This window comes from Piliocolobus tephrosceles, chromosome 2 (assembly GCF_002776525.5).
Source record: "Piliocolobus tephrosceles isolate RC106 chromosome 2, ASM277652v3, whole genome shotgun sequence".
Lineage (NCBI taxonomy): Eukaryota > Metazoa > Chordata > Mammalia > Primates > Cercopithecidae > Piliocolobus > Piliocolobus tephrosceles.
Genome location: NC_045435.1, coordinates 161,546,573 through 161,569,920, shown reverse-complemented (window position 1 = coordinate 161,569,920; position 23,348 = coordinate 161,546,573). Strand labels below are relative to the sequence as shown.

At 39.5% G+C, this 23,348-nt stretch overlaps 1 protein-coding gene across 1 annotated transcript in view; it reads right to left on the bottom strand.

Moving 5' to 3' along the window:
- Positions 1-23,348, bottom strand: part of MRPS22 (mitochondrial ribosomal protein S22) — a 325,472-nt gene that overhangs the window by 161,646 nt on the left and 140,478 nt on the right. Inside the window, exon 2 of the mRNA XM_023187868.1 lies at positions 2,679-2,748. Within this exon, the coding sequence (XP_023043636.1) occupies positions 2,679-2,681 (3 nt within the window). The 5' untranslated portion in view covers positions 2,682-2,748. The remainder of the gene's footprint in view (positions 1-2,678; positions 2,749-23,348) is intronic.

Below are 23,348 nucleotides of genomic sequence, written 5' to 3'. Positions count from 1 at the left end.
CATTAATTGTTCTCATTTCCTTATAAAAAGCCCAGGCCCAGGGGCCCCTCACAGCAAGTTGATTTTATGAGAAACCCAAGCCCACAAAAAAAGCAGAGCCCTGGCAGGGTGTGCAGCATCCACCTGCAGGGGCACTTGGGAGTGTATGCTCGATCCACACCTCTGTCCTTCAGGAGAGCAGGCCATGAACCCGCTTGGGACCAGAACTCACAAAACAAGCTCTGTCAGGACTCCCTCTAGGGAACTCAAGGACTCCTAATACAGAGCTGTAATCAACTTATGTTCCTGGCACCAACACCAATTGATTACCAGTTTTTGTTGTAGTCACTCTAAGAAAAAGCTACATTGAGATTGAGAGGATAAAAGGTCCTAATTGATTCATAAAGGCTGTCAGGAGCATGGAACAGGACATGAAGGCATAAAGGACATGCCTATCTTTTCATTCATTCATTTGTCCATTCATTCATTCATCTTGCAAATGATTAGCATCAAATGCTATGCAAGTGGCTGGGGAGACCGTGTGAAGCAAAAAGATAGTTCCTGTTTTCATGGAGTTTATATTTGTCTCTCTAAAGTCCAGCTGCTTTTCAGGGGAGGAAATTACAATAGGGAAGAAATTTCCCAAAGCCACACTGAGAGTCAGTGACAAAACTGGCTATAGCTCCTTCCCTGCCCTCTTGCCAGTCCCTCCTTCCATCAAAGGAGCAGCAAAGGGATCCCAGTTCCCCATTCCTGCCCAACACACACAGATGTTCTGCCATCTTCTCATGTATCTTAACCCCAGACTCTGAAAATGGCAGCATATTCTAATTCATTCTAGAGAAATGCTTTTGAATACCTATTGTGTACAGGGACATTGAATTGGGACACATAAAAACTGCCTCCAAGAAGATGGTTGGCTGATTAGATAAAAAACCTTCCTTAAAATATACTATTACTACTACTACTACTACTACTACTACTAATAATAATAATAATAATAAAGCAAAGCCATCAGGAGGCATAACTTATTAAAGTGCTCTGAGTGATTAAAAAGCATCCATGCAAGCTGAGAAATCTCAAGAAGCTTTCTGAAGGAGGTGGAAGGTTAGGAAGAAATTGGAAAAAAATGTTTGGAGACAGATTATGGAGAGCTTTCAAGGCACTATTAGGAAATTTAAATGTGTCTTTTGGTTCCTCACTTGTCCCCCTGAAAGTTTACTCAGAGGACACCACTGGATAAACCTGGTTCATCTTTTTATAACATCAATATTACTGATAGATTTGAAAGTGAAAGGTTTTTCATTAAAGATTCTTAAAATTTTGTCATACCCACACAAAAATAAACTCCAGTTAAAGAATTAAACATGGGAATAAATAAAACTATGAAGATACTAGAATAAAATGTAGGACATGAGAAAAACTTTATGAGCAAAACTAAGATGCCCTAGAGAAAAAAATAAAGTAGAACTATGGACTCATGCTCCAGGCCTTTCCCAGTGGCCCACTGGCCACACAGAACTAGGATTCACCCTCATCTCCATGGGCCTAAGATCCAGGCCCACTATCATGGACCCAGGATACAGGCCAATGCCCATAGGCTCATGCTCCAGGACCATTCCAGTCCAGGCCTGCACACAGACACAGGTTGCAGGCCTACCCCAGTGGACCCTGATGCCAGGTCAGCCCAGCCCCTACAGATGCAGGACCAGACCTATCCTTGTGTACTCAGGTGGCAGGCCCTTCCCAGCACCAAGCCATCCTCCACAGACTCAGGCTACAGGCCTGCCACAGTGCCAGGCCAACCCCTGTGAACCTGGGCTCCAGGCCCACCCCAAAGACCCATGCACCAGGCCCATGCACACAACCCAAGCCACAGGCTCTCCTCTACCAACCCAGGTACCAACCCATACTTCCCAAGGACTCCAGTAGCAAGCCTGCCTGCAGACCCAACAGCTGGCTCACCCAGATTCTCTGATAAGCTGACTGGGAAAGGGCCTTCCCTGCTGGAGCCAGTCTATAAGGGCTAGAAGAGATGCCTGTATTTTCAAATATGCAGATACCAATGCAAGGCCATGAGGATCACAAATAATCAGGGAAACATGACACCACCAAAAGAACAAAATACAACAACAGTAACTTAACCTTAAGTGGCTATCTATGAACTGTCTGGTAAGCAACTCAAAATAATTGTCTTATAGAATCTCAGTGAGCTACAAGAGAACACGGACTGACAACTAAATAGAATCAGGAAAACAACACATGAACAAAATGCGAAGTTCAACAAAGAGAAACCATAAAAAAGAATTTCTGGAGCTAAAGAACATAATGGCTAAACTGAAAAATTTAATAGAGAGCCTCAACAGCAGACTCAATCAAACAGAACAATCAGTAAGCTTGAATTCATGCCATTTGAAATGACCCAGTTAGAGGAAAAGAGTGAAGAAAGCCTACAGGTATTATGAGACATCAAGCAAATCAATATATACATTACGGGAGTCCCAGAAAAAGGGAAGAAAGCTTATTTAAAGAAATAATAACAGAAAACTTCCCAAATCTGGAGAGGAAAATAAATATCCAGATCCATGAAGCTCAAAGAACTCCAGATTGATTAAACTTAAAGAGATCTTCACTGAGACATATTATAATCAAGTTGACAAAGAGAGAATTTTGAAAGCAGCAAAAGAAAAGCAACTCACCATATACAAGAGAACCCCCTAAGGCTGAAACTTGCCCTCTGGAAGACAGTGGGATGATATATTCAAAGTGCTGAAAGAAAAAAACAACCTGCCAACCAAGAATACTACACATGACAGACAAACAAGCTAAGGAAGTTCATCACCACTGCACCTGCTTTACAAGAAACACTAAGGGGAGTTCTTCAAGTTAAAATGAAAAGACATTAAGTAATAACATAAAAACATTAAAGTATAAAACTCACTATAAAGGTAAGAATACAGTCATATTCAAAATACCCTAATACTGTGATGGTAACTCTCTTTTAATTCTGGCATAAAAATTAAGACAAAAATATTAAAAAACAATTATAGCACAATAATTTGTTAATGGCTATACAATACAAAAATATATAAATCATGACATCAATAGCATAAAATGTGAAGAGGGAAGAAGTTAGAGTTTCTTATATAGTTGAAATTAAGTTATTATCAGCTTAAAATAAACTTTTATAACAATAAGATGTTCTATGTAAACACTCAGTATTAACCATCATACAACTATATGCTTGCTGCCTAAAAGAGACTCACTTTAGTTTTAAGGACATACATAGATTGAAAGTAAAGGGATGGAAAAAGATATTCCATGCAAATGGTAACCAAAAGAGAGCAAAAGTGGCTATATGTATATCAGATAAAATAAAATTTAAGTCAAAAACTGTCACAAAGACAAGAAGGTAATTACATAATAATAAAAGGGTCAATTGAGCAAATGGATATAACAATTCTAAATATATATCACCCAAAATGGAAGCATTTAATATATAAAACAAATATTAACAGAATTGAAGGGAGAAATAAACAGCAATACAACGATAATAGGGAACTTCAATACTCTACTCTTAGCAATGAATACATCATCCAGATAGAAAAATCAGTAAAGAAAACATTGAACTTGAACTACACTACAGACCAAATAGACCTTACAGACATATACAAAAATTCAATTCAACAGCAGCACAATACACATTCTTTCCAAGTGCACATAAAATACTCTCTAGAATGGATCGTGTATTAGGCTACAAACAAGTCTTAAATTTAAGAAGATTGAGTATTTTTTCTGATCACAATAGAATAAAACTAGAAATCAATAACAGGAAGTCTTGGAAAATGCCCAAACATGTAGAAATTAAGCAGCATGCTCCCAAACAACCAATTGGTCAAAGAAATCAAAAGGAAAAATTAAAAATATCTTGAGATAAAAATGGAAACACAATGTACCAAAACTTATGGGATGCGACAAAGGCAGTCCTCAGAGAGAAGTTTATAGCAATAAGTGCCTACATCACAAAATGAGAAAGATCTCAAATAAGCAACCTCATGTTACATACTAAAGAACTCGAAAAATAAGAACAAAGTAAGCTCAAACTTAGTTTTAAAAAAGGAAATAACAAAGATCAGAGCATAAATAAAATAGAGATTAGAAAAAAATACAAAAAGTCAACAAAATTACAAGTTAGTTTTTTGAAAAGATAAACAAAATGGACAAACCTTTAGCTAGACTAACAAAGAAATAGAGAAGAGTCAAATAAACAAAATCAGAAATGAAAGATAAGACTCGTTACCAATACCACAGAAATATAAAGAATAATAAGAGACTAATATGGACAATTATACATCAAAAAATTGGATAACCCAGAAGATACAGATAAATTCCTAGAAACATATAATCTACTAAAATTAATACAGAAAGAAATAGAAAATCTGAACAGACCAATAACAGATTAGGAGACTGAATCAGTAATAAAAGTCTTCCATCAAAGAAAACCCAGCACCTGATGGCTGCACTCCTGGATTCTACCAAGTATTTAAAGAACTAATACCAATTCTTCTCAAACTCTTACAAAAAATTAAAGAGGAGGAATATTTCCAAACTCATTTTACAAGGTCAGCATTACCCTGATACTGAAAACAGACAAAGATACAAGAAAAGAAAATTACAGGCCAATATTCCTGATGAACATAGATGTAAAAACCCTCAACAAAATACTAGCAAACCGAGCATTAAAAGGATCATTCAGCAAGTAGGATTTATCCCTGGGATGCAAAAGTGCTTCAGCATACATAAATCATTAAATGTAATACACCTTATTAACAAAATAAAGAACAAAAATTACAAGATGATCTTAGATGCCGAAAAAGCATCTGATAAAATTCAACATCCATTCATGATAAAAATTCTCAACAAAATAGGTATAGAAGAAATGTACCTCAACACAATAAAGGCCATATATGACATGCCCACAGCTAACATCATACTCAATGTGAAAAGCTAGAAACTTTTCCTCTAAAATTAAGAAAAAGACAAGGATGCCCACTCCCACCACTTCTTTGTTTTATATATATACATATACTTTAAGTTCTAGGGTACATGTGCACAATGTACAGGTTTGTTCTCAGCAAACAAAGGTAATTTCACTCCTTTTTCTATTTGGATACATTTTATTTCTTTTTCTGGTTTAATTGTTCTGGCTAAGACTTTCAGTACTACATTGATTAGAAGTGGTGAGAATGCTCATCATTCTTCAAACAAGAAAAAGAAATAAAATGCATCCTAATAGAAAAAGGAGTGAAACTAGCTCTGTTTGCTGATTACATGATCTTATATATTTTTTAAAAAACCTGAAGACTTCAATTAAAAAACTGTTAGAACTAAGAAACAAATTCAGTAAAACTTCAGTTTACAAAATCTAAAACAAAAATCAGTAGCACTTCTATACCTAACAATGAACTACCCAAAAAAAGAAATCAAGAAAACGATTCCACTTATAGTATTTCCCAAAAAAAACCACTTAGAAATAAATTTAACCAAAGCTGAAAACTATAAAACATTGATAAAAGAGATTGAAAATTATACAAATAAATGGAAAGCTATCCCATGTTCATAGCCTGGAAGAATTAATATTATAAATACGTCAATACTACAGGTCAGTACTACCCAAAGCAATCTACAGATTCAATGCAATCTCTATCAAAATTCCAAAGGCAGACCATGTGTGATGGCTTACACCTGTAATCCCAGCACTTTGGGAGGCCATGGTGAAAGGATCACTTGAGGTCAGCAATTCAAGACCAGCCTGGAAAATATAATGAGACTCGTGTCTCAAAAAAAAAAAAAAAAAAAAAAGTAAAACTTAGCTGGGCTTAGTGGCACGCACCTATAGTTCCAGCTAATCAGCAGGCTGAGAAAGGAGGATCACTTGAGCCTGAGAGGTCAAGGCTGCAGTGAACTATGATTGTACTCCAGTCTGGGTGACAAAGTGAGAACCTGTCTCAAAACAAAAATCCAATGGCATTTTTCACAGAAAGAGAAAATATAATTCTAAAATTCATATGGAACCACCAAATAGCCAAAGCAATCTTGAGCAAGAAGAACAAAGCTGAAGGCATCACTCTACCTGATTTCAAAATATACTACAAGCTATAGTAGTCAAAACATGATACTGGCATTAAAAATGACATATAGACCAATGGAACAGAATAGGGAACCTAGAAATAAATCCATACACTTATGGACAATTGATCTTCAACAAAGATGTCAAAAGTACACACTGGGGAAAGAATAGTCTCTTCAATAAATCATGCTGGAAAAACTGGATATCCACATGGAGAAGAATGAAAGTAGGCCCTTATCTCACATGATATCTTTTAAATCCACTTAAAATGAGTTAGATAGTTGAAAATAAGACCTGACACTGTAAAATTACTAGAAGAAAACATAAGCAGAAAGCTTCCTGACATTGGTCTTGGCAATGATTTTTTTTTTTATATGACTCCAAATGCACAGGCAACAAAAGCAAAAATAAACAAATAAGATTGCCTCAAACTAAAAAGCTTCTGCACAGCAAAAGAAATAATCAATAGAATGAAGAGACAACCTACAGAATGGGAGAAAATATTTACAAACCATACATCTGATAATGGGCTAATATCCCAAATATATGAGGAACTCCTACAACTGGGTAGTGAAACAAAATAAATAAATAACCTGATTTAAAAAATGAGCAGAGAACCCAAATAGACATTTTTCCAAAGAATACATGCAAATGGCCAATAGATATATGAACAAATGTTCAACACCGCTAATCATCAGGGAAGTTAAAACCACAATGTGATATTACCTCACACCTGTTAAAAAGTCTATTATCAAAAAGATGAAAGATAACAAATGTTGGCAAGGATGTGGTGAAAAGGGACAGCCTGCATTCTGTTGGTGGGAATGTAAATTGGCACAACCATTATGAGAAGCAGTACAGAGACTTCTCAAAAAATTAAAAATAGAACTACCATATGATTCAGCAATCCCAGTCTGGGTATGTATTCAAAGGAAATGAAATCGGTTTCTTGAACAGTTATCTATATTCCCGTACTCATTGGAACACTTTTCACAATAGCCAAGATATCGAAGCAACCCAGGCGTCCATTAATGGATGAACAAATGAAGAAAATGTGGTAAATACTCACAAGGAGACATTTTTTGTTTTTTTAACTCTTAATTCCATGACAGATTATCAATGGGGCATTATTCAACCTTAAAATATAAGGATATTCTGTCATTTGGAACAACATAGATGAGTCTTGAGGACATTATAACTGAAATAAGCCAGACACAGAAAGACAAATACTGCATGATCTTACTTATATGTGGAAACTAAAAAAAGTCATCAAAGCAGAGAATTGAATGGCATTGCCAGAAGCTAGTGGGGAATGGAAAATGGGGAGATGTTGGTCAAAGAGTACAAAGTTTCAGCTATGCAGGATGAGTAAGTTCTGGAGAGCTAATGGACAGCATGGTAATTATAGTTAGTAATACTGTGTTATATTACTGAAATTTACTAAGAGAATAAACCTTAAATATTCTTATCACACACATGAGAAAAGATAACTATGTAAGGTGATAGGTATGTAATTGGTGTGGTTGTATAATAATTTCACAGTGTACACGTATATCTAAACATCATGTTGTATACCTTCAATATATACAAATTTTATTCATGAATTTTACCTCAATAAAGTTGAGGGAAAGAAATAAAACTAGGAAAAAATATTGATGATTCTTGATACTTCTCTGCATTTTCCAAATTTTCTGTTATAACCATGTATTGCTCTTATAATTAGAATAAAACAAACGTGAGTATAAAAGAAAAAGACAAGTAGATATGTCTACTTTAAAAATTTTAAATTCTCTAGCACACCAAAAACAGAATATCAGATGGGGGAAATGTTTGTAATATATACTATAAACAAAGGAAAACATCTCTAAAATATGAAGACTTCCCAACAAAAAAAATCAACAAGCAATTCACAGAAAAAACACAAATAGCTAATAAACCAGGATTTCTGAGTCTGTGCACTATTGAAAGCCCCATCCCCATCATCACCACCATCAGCCCCTCCAGCCAGTTGTAACAATCAAAAAATGTCTCCAGACATTGCCAAATATCCCCTGGGTATAAAATCATCCCCTGTTGAGAACCACTACTAATAAACATATGAAAATATATTCAGCCTTCTGAATGAACAGACAAATTAAAATAACAAAATATCATTTTCTTTTATCAGACTGGGAAGATTTTAAAGATGGATGGTAACTACAGATGTCAAGAGTTTGGGTAGAAGGATGTTCTCATTCTTCGTTCATGGGGACATAAATAAATACAATTTTAGAAGACAATCTGGTAGCATTCATCCACTTTTTAAATGTACAAGCCCACTGACCCAGCAATTTCACTTTGCTCCACAAGACATGCACAAAAGTACACAAGGACATATATACAACGTATGTTCAATGGGGAATTCTTTTTATAATAGTGGAAACTTGGAAATAAGTGTAAATGAATACAGTAATGATTAAATTATGGTACGTTGATATAAATTAGACAATAAAAAGAACTGTCCAAGACATATTGCTGGGTGAAAAAAAAACAAGTTGCAAAATAATATCCAATATTTATTTCAAGTTAAAAATGACATATTGCATGTGTTTATATGTGCCATTAGAAAGACAGAGAAAGAAAGATCTGGAAAAATAAATAGCAAGTTGTTAATAGTTGTTAATCCTAGGGAGTGGAATGGGAGGGTGGTAGGAGAGGTAAGGATAGTGAGTGTAGGGAGAGAGAAGAATTTTACATTTTCCATTTATAGAGTTATGTATTGTTTGAGCTTCAACAGTATTATTATCTTTATAATTTTGAAAATGTGTTTTCAGGCCGGGCGCGGTGGCTCAAGCCTGTAATCCCAGTACTTTGGGAGGCTGAGACGGGCGGATCACCAGGTCAGGAGATCAAGACCATCCTGGCTAACACGGTGAAACCCCGTCTTTACTAAAAAATACAAAGAACTAGCCGGGCGAGGTGGCAGGCACCTGTAGTCCCAGCTACTCGGGAGGCTGACGCAGGAGAATGGCGTAAACCCGGGAGGCGGAGCTTGCAGTGAGCTGAGATCCGGCCACTGCACTCCAGCCTGGGCGACAGAGCAAGACTCCATCTCAAAAAAAAAAAAAGAAAGAAAGAAAAAGAAAATGTGTTTTCAGCAAATTCCAAACTAGGGTTCATACTATAAATATATGAAGGGTTCATGTTATATATGCAAGTAGAATCAGTAAAATCCCACTGATCTCTGTTGATTTATGTCACTTTTCCAAAGATTAGACAATAAAGTGGTATGTGCATCTAGCTACACGTGGAACAATTCCGTTCTCTCGGTTATGGAGAAAGCAGACGCCTTCTAAAGCAAACAAGCGTGCAACTGCAGCAAAAATAAATTTGACCAATGTGTCAGCCACAGGCTAGGGCTGGGCTGGGCAGGGCATATGTTTTCTCAGCAATTCCCTGAAATGATCTGAAAAGGGAGTTTGCCAACTTAGAAACCAGTTTTATTTTCACTTTTACTACATAAAAAGCCACGGGCCTCCCAGATCTCTTCAGCTGCCTGCTATTGTTCCCCCGATCACATGTTGTGTTTATAAATCACTGGGCATTTTTCCACTTTCCACCACAGCAAATTGTTCTCAAACACGAAGAAACCAGAAGTTCTGGGTTTTGAGTTATTTTTAATTTCCCTTTTACAGTATAGTAATTTTAACATTATGTTTTCAACTTGGAACATGGATCAGTGGTTACGAATAGGATGTCTGAAGCACAAGTCTGTAACCAGTGAAAATATGAAGCTATTGAGGCAAATTCAGAATAGCAATGATTCACGGGGACTGTGACAGATGTGTTGTTGACTTGGAGGTCCATCATGTGACTATAACAGCTACAAGAGCCAGAGCTCTGCCCAAGCCACATCTAGTGACCTGGTAGTGGGCAGCCGCCTCTAAAACACCATGGAGTAAGCTGAGGTGGGTTTAATTTAGCGCAGATATAGCATATAAAATAATGGTATGAACCATCTCTACTGTAGAGACATTGAAAAAGTAAAGTATGCGATTTCAAAGAAAAAAAAATCACAAAATAAGGGCCAGGCACACTGGCTCACGCCTGTAATCCTAGCACTTTGGGAGGCCTAGGCAGGCAGATCACGATCAGGAGTTTGAGACCAGCCTGGCCAACATGGTGAAAACCCATCTCTATTAAAAATACAAAGTAGCTGGGCATGGTGTCTGGCGCATGTAATCCCAGCTACCCGGGAGGCAGGAGAATCGTTTGAACCCGGGAGGTGGAGGTTGCAGTGAGCCAATATCGTGCCATTGCACTCCGGCCTGGGTAATAGTGCAAGACTCCATCTCAAAAAAATAAATAAATAAAATAAAATTAAAATCACAAAATAATTTGACAACATAAAATAGAGAAGACTCAATTAAGGGCAATAAAATGAAAAACCAAATCAAAGTAAATGAAAAATTTTCCTGGGCTGGGTGTGGTGGCTCATGCCTGTAATCCCAACACTTTGGGAGGCTGAGGAAGGTGGATCACTTGAACCCAGGAGTTCAAGATCAGCCTGGGCAACATGGTGAAACTTTGTCTCTACAAAAAAAAATACAAAATATTAGCCAGACGTAGTAGCACTCACCTGTAGTCCCAGCTACTTGGGAGGCTGAGATAGGAGGATCGCTTGAGCCTGGGAGATAGAGGCTGCAGTGAGCCAAGATCCCACCACTACACTACAGCCCAGTGAGATCCTGTCTCAAAAAAAAAAAAAAAAAAAGAAAGAAAGAGGCCAGTTCCAAGATGGCTGAATAGGAAGAGCTCCAGTCTACACCTCCCAGGGTGAGCAACACAAAAGACAGGTGATTTCTGCATTTCCAACTGATGTACCGTGTTCATCTCACTGGGGATTCTTGGACAGTGGGCGCAGCGCACGGAGTGTGAGCTGAAGCAGGGCGGGGCATCGTCTCACCAGGGAAGCACAAGGGGTTGGGGAATTCCCTTTCCTAGCAAAGGGAAGCTGTGACAAACAGTACCTGGAAAATTGGGACACTCCCACCCTAATACTGTGTTTTTCCAATGGTCATAGGAAATGTCACACCAGGGCATTATATCCCACGCCTGGCTCGGAGGGTCCCACGCCCACAGAGCCTTGCTCACTGCCAGCACAGCAGTTCAACATCAAACTACAAGGTGGCAGTGAGGTTGGGGGAGGGGCGTCTGCCATTGCTGAGGCTTGAGTAGGTAAACAAAGCTGCCAGGAAGCTCAAACTGGGTGGAGCCCACCGCAGCTCAACAAGGCCTGACAGCCTCTGTAGACTCCACCTCTGCAGGCAGGGCATAGCTGAACAAAAGGCAGCAGAAACTTCTGCAGACTTAAACATCCTTGTCTGACAGCTTTGAAGAGAGCAGTCATTCTCCCAGCACGGAGTTTGAGATCTGAGAACGGACAGACTGCCTCCTCAACTGGGTCCCTGACCCCTGACTAGCCTAACTGGGAGACACCTCCCAGTAGGGGCCGACTGACACCTCATACAGCTGGGTGCCCCTCTGAGATGAAGCTTCCAAAGGAAGGATCAGGCAGCAACATTTGCTGTTCTGCATCCTCTGCTGGTGATATCCAGGCAAACAGGGTCTGGAGTGGACCTCCAGCAAACTCCAACAGACCCGCAGCTGAGGGTCCTGACTGTTAGAAGGAAAACTAATAAACATAAAGAACATCCACACCAAAACCCCATATCTAGGTCACCATCATCAAAGACCAAAGGTAGATAAAACCACAAAGATGGGGAGAAACCAGAGCAGAAAAGCTGAAAATTCCAAAAATCAGAGCGCTTCTTCTGCTCCAAAGGAACAGAGCTCCTCTCCAGCAATGGAACAAATCTGGACAGATAATGACTTTGACGAGTTGACAGAAGTAGGCCTCAGAAGATCAGTAATAACAAACGTCTCCAAGTTAAAGGAGGATGTTTGAACCCAGCACAAAGATGCTAAAAACCTTGAAAAAAAATTAGGTGAATAGCTAATTAGAATAAACAGCATAGAGATCTTAAATGACCTGATGGAGCTGAAAACCATGGCGTGAGAACTACGTGAAGAATGCACAAGCTTCAGTAGCTGATTCGATCACGTTGAAGAAAGGGTATCACTGATTGAAAATTAAATTAATGAAATGAAGTGAGAAGAGAAGTTTAGAGAAAAAAGAGTAAAAAAGAAATGAACAAAGCCTCCAAGAAATATGGAACTATGTGAAAAGACCAAATGTACATCTGATTGGTGCACCTGAAAGTGATGGGGAGAATGGAACCAAGCTGAAAAACACTCTTCAGGATAGTCTCCAGGAGAACTTCCCCAACCTAGCAAGACAGGCCAACATTCAAATTCAGGAAATACAGAGAACACCAAAAAGATACTCCTTGAGAAGAACAACTATAAGACACATAATTGTCAGATTCACCAAAGTTGAAATAAAGGAAAAAAAGTTAAGGGCAGCCAGAGAGAAAGGCCGGGTTAACCACAAAGCGAAGCCCATCAGACTAACAGCAGATCTCTTGGCAGAAACTCTGCAAGCCAGAAGAGTGTGGGGGCCAATATTCAACATTCTTAAAGAAAAGAATTTTCAACCCAGAATTTCATATCCAGCAAACTAAGCTTCACAAGTGAAGAAGAAATAAAGTCCTTTACAGACAAGCAAATGCTGAGAGATTTTGTCACCACCAGGACTGCCTACAAGAGCTCCTGAAGAAAGCACTAAACAGGGAAAGGAACAACTGGCACCAGCCACTGCAAAAACATGCCAAATTGTAAAGACCGTCGGTGCTAGGAAGAAACTGCACCAACTAATGAGCAAAATATTCAGCTAATATCCTAATGACAGGATCAAATTCACACATAAGAATATTAACCTTAAATGTAAATGGGCTAAATGCTCCAATTAAAAGACACAGACTGGCAAATTGGATGCAGAGTCAAGACCTATCAGTGTGCTGTATTCAGGAGACCCATGAGACCCATTTCACATGCAGAGACATACATAGGCTCAAAATAAAGGGATGGAGGAAGATCTACCAAGCAAATGGAAAACAAAAAAAAGCAGGGGGTTGCAATCCTAGTCTCTGATAAAACAGACTTTAAACCAACAAAGATCAAAAGAGACAAAGAAGGCCATTACATAATGGTAAAGGGATTATTTCAACAAGAAGAGCTAACTATCCTAAATGTATATGCACCCAATACAGGAACATCCAGATTCATAAAGCAAGTCCTTAGAGACCTACAAAGAGACTTAGACTCTCACACAATAATCATGGGAGAGTTTAACACACCACTGTCAATATTAGACAGAAAAACGAGGCAGAAAGTTAACAAGGATATCCAGGACTTGAACTCAGCTCTGTACCAAGCAGACCTAATAGACATTGACAGAACTCTCCACCCCAAATCAACAGAATATACACACTTCTCAGCACCACATCGCACTTATTCCAAAATTGATCATATAATTGGAAGTAAAGCACTCCTCAGCAAATGTAAAAGAACAGAAACTATAACAAACTGTCACTCAGACCACAATGCAATCAAATTAGAACTCAGGATTTAGGAACTCACTCAAAACCGCACAACTACATGGAAACTGAGTAACCTGCTCCTGAATGACTACTGGGTAAATTACAAAATGAAGGCAGAAATAAAGATGTTCTTTGAAACCAATGAGAACAAAGACCCCACGTACCAGAATCTCTGGGACACATTTAAAGCAGTGTGTAGAGGGAAATTTATAGCACTAAATCCCACAAGAGAAAGCAAGAAAGATCTAAAATCGACACCCTAACATCACAATTAAAAGAACTAGAGAAGCAAGAGCAAACACATTCAAAAGCTAGCAGAAGGCAAGAAACAACTAAGATCAGAGCTGAACTGAAGGAGATAGAGACACAAAAAATTCTTCAAAAAATTAATGAATCCAGGAGTTGGTTTTTTGAAAAGATCAACAAAATTGATAGACCGCTAGCAAGACTAACAAAGAAGAAAACAGAGAAGAATCAAATAGATGCAATAAAAAATGATAAAGGGGATATCACCACTGATCCCACAGAAATACAAACTACCATCAGAGAATACTATAAACACCTCTACACAAATAAACTAGAAAATCTAGAAGAAATGGATACATTCCTAGACACATACACCCTCCCAAGACTAAACCAGGAAGAAGTTGAATCCCTGAATAGATCAATAGCAGGCTCTGAAATTGAGGCAATAATTAATAGCCTACCAACCAAAAAAAGTCCAGGACCAGATGGATTCACAGCCGAATTCTACCAGAGGTACAAGGAGGAGATGGTACCATTCCTTCTGAAACTACTCCAATCAATAGAAAAAGAGGGAATCCTCCCTAACTCATTTTATGAGGCCAGTGTCATCCTGATACCAAAGCCTGGCAGAGGCACAACAAAAAAGAGAATTTTAGACCAATATCGCTGATGAACACAGATACAAAAATCCTCAATAAAACACTGGCAAACCGAATCCAGCAGCACATCAACAAACTTACCCACCAAGATCAAGTTGGCTTCCTCCCTGGGATGCAAAACTGGTTCAACATACGCAAATCAATAAACGTAATCCAGCATACAAACAGGACCAAAGACATAAACCACATGATTATCTCAATAGATGCAGAAAAGGCCTTTGACAAAATTCAACAGCCCTTCATGCTAAAAACTCTCAATAAACTAGGTATTGATGGAACATATCTCAAAATAATAAGAACTATTTATGACAAACTCACAGCCAATATCATACTGAATGGGCAAAAACTGGAAGCATTCCCTTTGAAAACTGGCACAAGACAGGGATGCCCTCTCTCACCACTCCTATTCAACACGGTGTTGCAAGTTCTGGCCAAGGCAATCCGGCAGGAGAAAGAAATAAAGGGTATTCAATTAGGAAAAGAGGAAGTCAAATTGTCCCTCTTTGCAGATGACGTAATTGTATATTTAGAAAACCCCATCATCTCCGCCCAAAATCTCCTTAAATGGATAAGCAACTTCAGTAAAGTCTCAGGATACACTATCAATGTGCAAAATCACAAGCATTCTTACACACCAATAACAGACAGAGCCAAATCATGAGTGAACTCCCATTCACAATTGCTTCAAAGAGAATAAAATACCTAGGAATTCAACTTACAAGGGATGGGAAGGACCTCTTCAAGGAGAAATACAAACCACTGCTCAACGAAACAAAAGAAGACACGAACAAATGGAAGAACATTCCATGCTCACGGATAGGAAGAATCAATATCGTGAAAATGACCATACTGCCCAAGGTAATTTACAGATTCAAGGCCATCCCTATTAAGCTACCAATGACTTTCTTCACAGAATTGGAAAAAACTACTTTAAAGTTTATATGGAACCAAAAAAGAGCCTGCAATGCCAAGACAATCCTAAGCCAAAAGAACAAAGCTGGAGGCATCACACTACCTGACTTCAAACTATACTACAAGGCTACAGTAGCAAAAACACCATGGTACCGGTACCAAAACAAAGATATAGACCAATGTTAACTGAACAGAGCCCTCAGCAATAACACCACACATCTACAACCATCTGATCTTTGACAAACCTGACAAAAACAAGAAATGGGGAAAGGATTCCCTATTCAATAAATGGTGCTGGGAAAACTGGCTAGCCATATGTAGAAAGCTGAAACTGGATCCCTCCCTTACACCTCATACAAAAATTAATTCAAGATGGATTAAAGACTTAAATGTTAGACCTAAAACCATACAAACCCTAGAAGAAAACCTAGGTAATTCTATTCAGGACATAGGCATGGGCAAGGACTTCATGACTAAAACACCAAAAGTAATGGCAACAAAAGCCAAAATAGACAAATGGGATCTAATTAAACTAAAGAGATTCTGTACAGCAAAAGAAACTACCATCACAATAAACAGGCAACCTACAGAATAGGAGAAAATTTTTGCAATCTACCCATCTGATAAAGGGCTAATATCCATAATCTACAAAGAACTTAAAACAAATTTACAAGAAAAAATCAAACAACCCCATCAAAAAGTGGGTGAAGGATATGAACAGACACTTCCCAAAAGAAGACATTTATGCAGCCGACAGACACATGAAAAAATGCTCATCATCACTGGCCATGAGCAAAATGCAAATCAAAACCACAATGAGATACCATCTTACACCAGTTAGAACGGCAATCATTAAAAAGTCAGGAAACAACAGGTGCTGGAGAGGATGTGGAGAAATAGAAACACTCTCACACTGTTGGTGGGACTGTACACTAGTTCAACCATTGTGGAAGACAGTGTGGTGATTCCTCAAGGATGTAGAACTAGAAATACCATTTGACCCAGCCATCCCATTACTGGGTATATACCCAAAGGATTATAAATCATGTTGCTATAAAGACACATGCACACGTATGTTTATTGCGGCACTATTCACAATAGCAAAGACTTGGAACCAACCGAAATGTCCATTAATGATAGACTGGATTAAGACAATGTGGCACATATACACCATGGAATACTATGCAGCCATAAAAAAGGATGAGTTCATGTCCTTTGTAGGGACATGGATAAAGCTGGAAACCATCATTCTCAGCAAACTATTTCGCAAAGACAGAAAACCAAACATCGCATGTTCTCACTCATAGGTGGGAATCGAACAATGAGAACACTTGAACACAGGATGGGGAACATCACACACTGGGACCTGTCGTGGGGTGGGGGGAGGGGGAAGTGATAACATTAGGAGAAATACCTAATGTAAATGACGAGTTAAGGAGTGCAGCACACCAACATGGCACATATATACATATGTAACAAACCTGCACGCTGTGCACAAGTAGAACTTAAAGTATAATTTAAAAAGGAAGAAAGAAAGAAAAAGAATGAAAAGAAGAAAAGTTCTCCTAAAGGTTTGAGTCTGTTTCAGAAATGTTCCAAAAGTTGGAGCTTGAATAGGAAAAATGAACTGGATGACGAGCTTCACTGTATAGAGGACCACATCTCTATTTGCATCAAAAGATTCCACTTAGCCGGAAAAGGTGCCCTCACTGAGCTACACTGCTTACCAGTGTGTTTTAATGGGTTAAAAAATACAGACTTAAGAACTGAAGGGAAACCATGGTTATGAAAACACACGTATAAATGATTTGGGCCTTTTACTAGTCTTTGTTCACCATAACTCTAGTGTCTGTGAAGTCATGTCAATTTATAAAGTGATTTTTGGTAAAACAACAGGTGAAGATACTTTCACAAAATGTGTAAATCTGAAAAGATCAGCATCAACTGGGAAGAAGCAGCACAGACTCCCAGCACAGGTGAGCCAAATCTGATGAGAAAAATGGCAGAAAATGTGAACCACCGTTTGCACACAATGACGTTCTTGGAACCTGCCACACACATGAAGCATACCTCACAGTGAACGATCTGCTCTTGAGTTCGAAGTGGTAAACTTTTCATTTAAACATAGTATAGAAAACTTAGCATTTAAACACTTGTCACTTAGGGCTAGTTTTTAATAATATGAGAAGTTCTGAAAGCTTGCTTTACCACAGAGATGTGTGGTATCTTAATAAGAAGATGCCGGGCGCCTGTAGTCTCAGCTACTCCGGAGGCTGAGGCGGGAGAATGGTGTAAACCCGGGAGGCGGAGCTTGCAGTGAGCTGAGATCCGGCCACTGCACTCCAGCCTGGGCGACAGAGCGAGACTCCATCTCAAAAAAAAAAAAAAAAAAAAAAAAAAAAAAAAAAAAAGATGCTGCTCTAGGTTTTCAAACTTGAGACTGGTGTAGAAGAAAGTATCTTTTTTCCCACCAACACAGTATTCCACAGAACATAGAGGAAAATATCAACAGTGCTATGACTAAGAGCAGAAGACTCATTAAGGTGAATAAAATCATTTTTCACCAAAATGTCAATGAGTGGCTCACAGAGATGTTTTGTTTAGAATCTTTTTGTCAAGGCTCAATACTCTTAATCAGAACTGCAAGGCAAACTGAGAAATGATTTTACTGCCATGATTGCTATCATAAAAATGCAGTTAGGGAGTTGGATGAAGAGAGTTGATCAGGGGAACTAAGTACACATAATTGAAGCTCTTGGTTCATTTGTATGTGTCAGTTATCTTCCATCAGTTGATGTTTCCAAAACTGTTAGAATTTTTTTGCAACTGCATTTTATCCATTAGTCAATGGAGAATATAGGAATTGTTTTGTCTTTCCTGATGGTAATTATTTAAGGTGTTAATTTTTACTTTTGATACAACCCTATTCATCATTGATGCCTTCCTTCTTTCTGATCTGAATCACCTTGTGCATTTCCTGCCTCAGACCTGGAATCTGCTTTTACTTCAGTGTGAGTCTTTTTCCTCAAGACTGAGTCTTGCTCTGTTGCCCAGGTTGGAGTGCAATGGCATGATGATAGCTCACTGCAGCCTCGACCTCCCTGGGTTAAGCAATCCTCCAGCCTCAACCTCCTGAGTAGCTGGGACTATAGGTGCATGCCACCACACCAGGCTAATTTTTGTGTGTTTTGTATAAACAAGGTCTCACTGTGTTGTCCAGGCTGGTCTTGAACACCTAGGCTCAAGCAATCCACCTGCCTCAGCCTCCCAAAGTGCTGGGATTACAGGTGTGAGCCACTGTTCCTGGCCTGCCTTATTTGTTGACCTGTATGGATTACTATCTGTTGAGTATTGCCAGAGGATTTCTCCTACCAACCCTATAATATTTTAGGGGATTCAATGTAGCTCATATATGACCATGTCATTGCTCTGATTTGCTTTTTTTTTAAATTCCCACTTAAAATAAATCCTCTTTAGAAGATTCTTTTCAGAGATCATAATTGTGGTGCTTGAGAGTGTGGTGCTTGGTGATACTGGTTTAATCATTGTTTCTGAACCTTTTTGGAGGACAGAGCTACAAAATTCTTATTAGGATAAAACAAATTCTGAGCCCCTGTTGATACTTCCTATTCAAATTCAAAACCTAGACAGGTTCTATTTAACCTCACTTTTTCTTTCTTTTGTTCATATATCTCCTTTCTCTCATGCTGAAACTTATGGTTCCCAAAAGCACCAATACTGTATAATTACTTCCCTGCTTTATCCTACCATGGCACATGCAAAAGTTTTAAATTAGCAATACTAATAATACCAACAATAATATAACCAATGAAAATAGTGTAAGTGCCAGGTGTGGTGGCTCACGCCTATAATCCCCACACTTTGGGAGGCCGAGGTGGGTGGATCACCTGAGGTTGGGAGTTCAAGACCACCCTGACCAACATGGAGAAACCCCATCTCCACAAAATTAGTCAGGTGTGGTGGCCCATGCCTGTAATCCCAGCTACTCCGGAGGCTGAGGCAGGAAAATGGCTTGAACCTGGGAGGCAGAGGTTGCAGTGAGCTGGAGATTGCGCCATTACACTCCAGCCTGGGCAACAAGAGCGAAACTCCGTCTCAAAAAAAAAAAAGAAAGAAAGAAAAAGAAAAGAAAATAGTGTAAGCTCTTTTTTAGTTCCTTTTGTCTATAGGGTATATTCTCCTAGGGACATACAGTCAAATTACCGTGTTTGGGGAATAGCTGGCAACAGCTCCTCTCTGTGTGGTTATGCCACCAACTCAAAACTCCTAATTTCCGAATAAGAACAACATAAGCCATGAAATAACAAAGCATCAAATACATTAAAATATATGAGATCATAAAGACAAAAAAAATTATTGGTCAACTTTGGAGGATGCTAGGAACCAACTCATTATTTTGAAAATTGGTAACCAAATCAAGCATTCATCCTGCCTTATCTATGTGAACTATACTCAGAGTACCCAAATAGTTGATATGGGGAAGTTTCTTTTTATAGAAGTATTCCAGCTCATAAATGTGGAGGGAACAATAAAATTGGAAAATCAGCATTTTGCAGCCTCTAATGAAATAACAGATCTAGTGTATGAGCAATGGCTTCAACAACACAAAGAGGAAGAGACAACCATTACACTGGAACTACACAGCACCTCTTATAATTAATGATCCCCAAAATCTGACCCTGAATCTGATCAAGGCTTTAGATCTACCAAATTACAGAAAATACTGGGGACAAACGAGCATGTCAACCACCAAACCCAGACTGCTTGAATCACTACAGAACAAATGATCTAGTTTCTTCAAAAAATAAATTGCGAGGGAAGAGGAGAAAGAAAGGGGGTATTTTCAGATTTGAAATAGATATATCAACCAATCACAATAGATGGGTCCTATTTAGATCCGGTTCACTCTGTAGTGGCACTGAAACACAGTATGTGTGTGTGTGTGTGTGTGTGTGTGTGTATTAAAGTTTTACAATTTTTAAGTGTGCAATCACTGTATTTTGGATACACCCACATTGTGTGTGTTTCAATGCCACCACAGAGTGAATTGCAGGGGCCCGTGCCTCCACCCTCATCTATATCAGACTGCTCTACCCTCTCCCCGTATTTCCCACTTCCAATCAGCACATGGTCCAAGAAGAAACTGTGTGTGTGCTATGAAAACACACTCCCCTTCATCAAAATTACCCCCAAATCTCTCCTGTGTGCAAACTCTGGAGCTGCTGCCATTCACTGGGAAGACTGTCACAGCCGTTTTCAGTACTTACAGTCACTGCCAGGAATCTCCCCGCCTTTGCTCATACTCTGCTCCCAGCCTGGAATGCCTTCGCTCCTGCCTGTTTGAACCATCTCAGCTCAAGTCTTTTTCTTCCAGAAGCCACCCCTGAGCACTCAGCATCAGCCATCTCTCTTTTCCAGCTGCTCAGTCCTCACCTTGTGTTCTAGCACCTATGAAAAGAAAATAAATCTCAGGACCCCAAAATCACTAAGCCAAGGGAAAAGTCAAGCTGGGAAGTGTGTCAGGCAAACCTGCCTCCCATTTTATTCCTAAATAAGATAGCTACAGAGTTAAGACGCTACATACCTCCCTCACAATTTGCCCACAAGGAAATTCCTTGTGGACAAAGGACAGACAGAACTCAAGATCATCCCTCTGTGGCTCACCTGAGACAAATGCATATCTGATTGCTTCCTCTGCCCTATTGTTTATGTAAAAGTGCAGATTCACTGAGACTAAATTGTGTTTTCAGTGGAAGGCTGATCAAGGACTCAGAAGAATATAACCTTTAGTCTCTTATCCATTTATGACCTAGAATCCCCCGCCTCAAGTTGTCTAGCCTTACCAGACCGAACCAACGTATATCTTACACATATTGATGTCTTATGTCTCCCTAAAATGTATAAAAGCAAGCTCTACCCTGACCACCTTGGGCGCGTGTCATCAGGACCTCCTGAGACTGTGTCATGAGCACGTCCTTAACTTTGGCAAAATAAACTTTCTAAATTGAGACCTGTCTCAGATACCTTTTAGTTTACACACCTGAGATTTGCTGCCTTCAGCTCTTCTCTTCCAGTCTTCTCAAAGATTCTGCTTTCCCAGAGGCACAGCCCCCAGAGCTCCTCCTCTCATCAACTCAGCAATCCATCTAGTAGCCACACACAGAAGGATTTCTGTAACTATCATTGAGTACTAGCAGGTGAGCCATTTAACACTTTTTCTCTTTCCCATTACTGAGGCATTTGGACTTGAAAGCCTCTAGATCCAGACAGAATAGCTGAGCCCTTTTATATAGAGGTGGAGGAAGAATCAAGTCTCTGCAGAGGTCAACAGGTGGCAAAGGGGCATACACGCTTGACACCTCTCCCCCTATGCCCTTCATTTGTCCATGGGGCATTCCTGGAAACTGGTTAAAAACAGACTACTGAAGTTAAAATGGCCTTTCCCCAAGGAACAACATTAACATCAGGGTGGGTTCCTGAGCTAAAACCAGGAACCAAAGAAATCCATGACCAATAATGAGTTGGAGAAAAACAGACGAAACAACCATAGGCACATAAAATAACAGAAATGACTGTCCACCGTGGAGTCTCAAACTCACAGTTACGATGGGTAAAGCCACTGAGGAGTGGGTGAGACTAAAAGTAGTACTGTAAGAAGGGGGCTGTCCATAATGCGGGGGCTCCGGGAGTAGGAGAAGTGGCTTGAGAGAGGGAAGTTTAGGACGAACACGAGGAAAGCCAGCTTCCCACAAGATAGGAAAAACATGGTAGCTGCTGCAGGGGCTTTGGCATGAAGCAGGCCTAAAACATCCCATCCCCACCACTCCCTAGCTGTGTACCTTCAGGGAAGCAGCTTCTCTTCCAGGAATTCTAGGTTCCTTGTTGGTTAAAAGTAGGTAATAATGCTTCGCAGGAAGTTGTGAGGATTTGATGACAGGCATCTCAAATTCAACATGTCCAAAGTAGCCTAAACCTGTGGTTTCCACCGTCTTTTCATTTTAGTTAATGACCTCTTTATTCTTTCACTTGTTGAAGCCCAAAATCTTGGAATCATTCAATCCTGTGGGCTCTCTTCTAAATTCATCCAGACTGTAACCACTTTTCTCATCACCTCCATCACTCCACACTGGCCCAAGCACCAAGCCTTCTCACCTGAATCACAGCAAAGGTCCCCGCTACCAGGTGTCTCCACTTCCACCATTGACCACTACAGTGTGAATCCACACAGCAGCACATAATCCCATCAATCACTCCTCTCTGCTCACTCCCCCTTCTGTATTTCCATCTCAGAGTAAAACTCAAAGCCTTACTCTTTATCTACAAGGTATATGGCCCCTGATAGCCTGGACATTTTCTGTTTCCACTTTCTCTCCTGCCAGCCTTGTTGCTATTCCTAGATCTTGTCTGTTGCTCTCCTGAGTAAGCTGGAGTTGAAAATCAGCTGGAGTACATTGAGATGAAACTGTCCAAGGGATTTGGGTGTGGCACAAAACATGTCTGGAACAGAGGAAAGAGAATCCAGGTGCATGGCCCAGCCAGAGCTGGGATGTTTCAAGCATCCTTCCTGTCTTTTCTCAACCTACCTAACATCAGAGCCCACCTGAGGAACTTCCCGGGAAGCCCCCGTTACCTCTTCAGTCCTCCAAAAGCCATGACCCTGTCTTCCATCCAGGAAAACCTTCACTGTTCTGTTATCTGGAGTTCAAACAAGCCAGTAATTCCCAATTCCCTTGCATTTTGTGGCCCCATCCATTCTATCTTCCAGACTTCTGCCGAAGTGAGCTTTCCAACTTTGGGATTTTTGGACTCACTTTCCAACTCCATTTAGATATTTTTTCCAAGTATCTGCCAAAGATATTT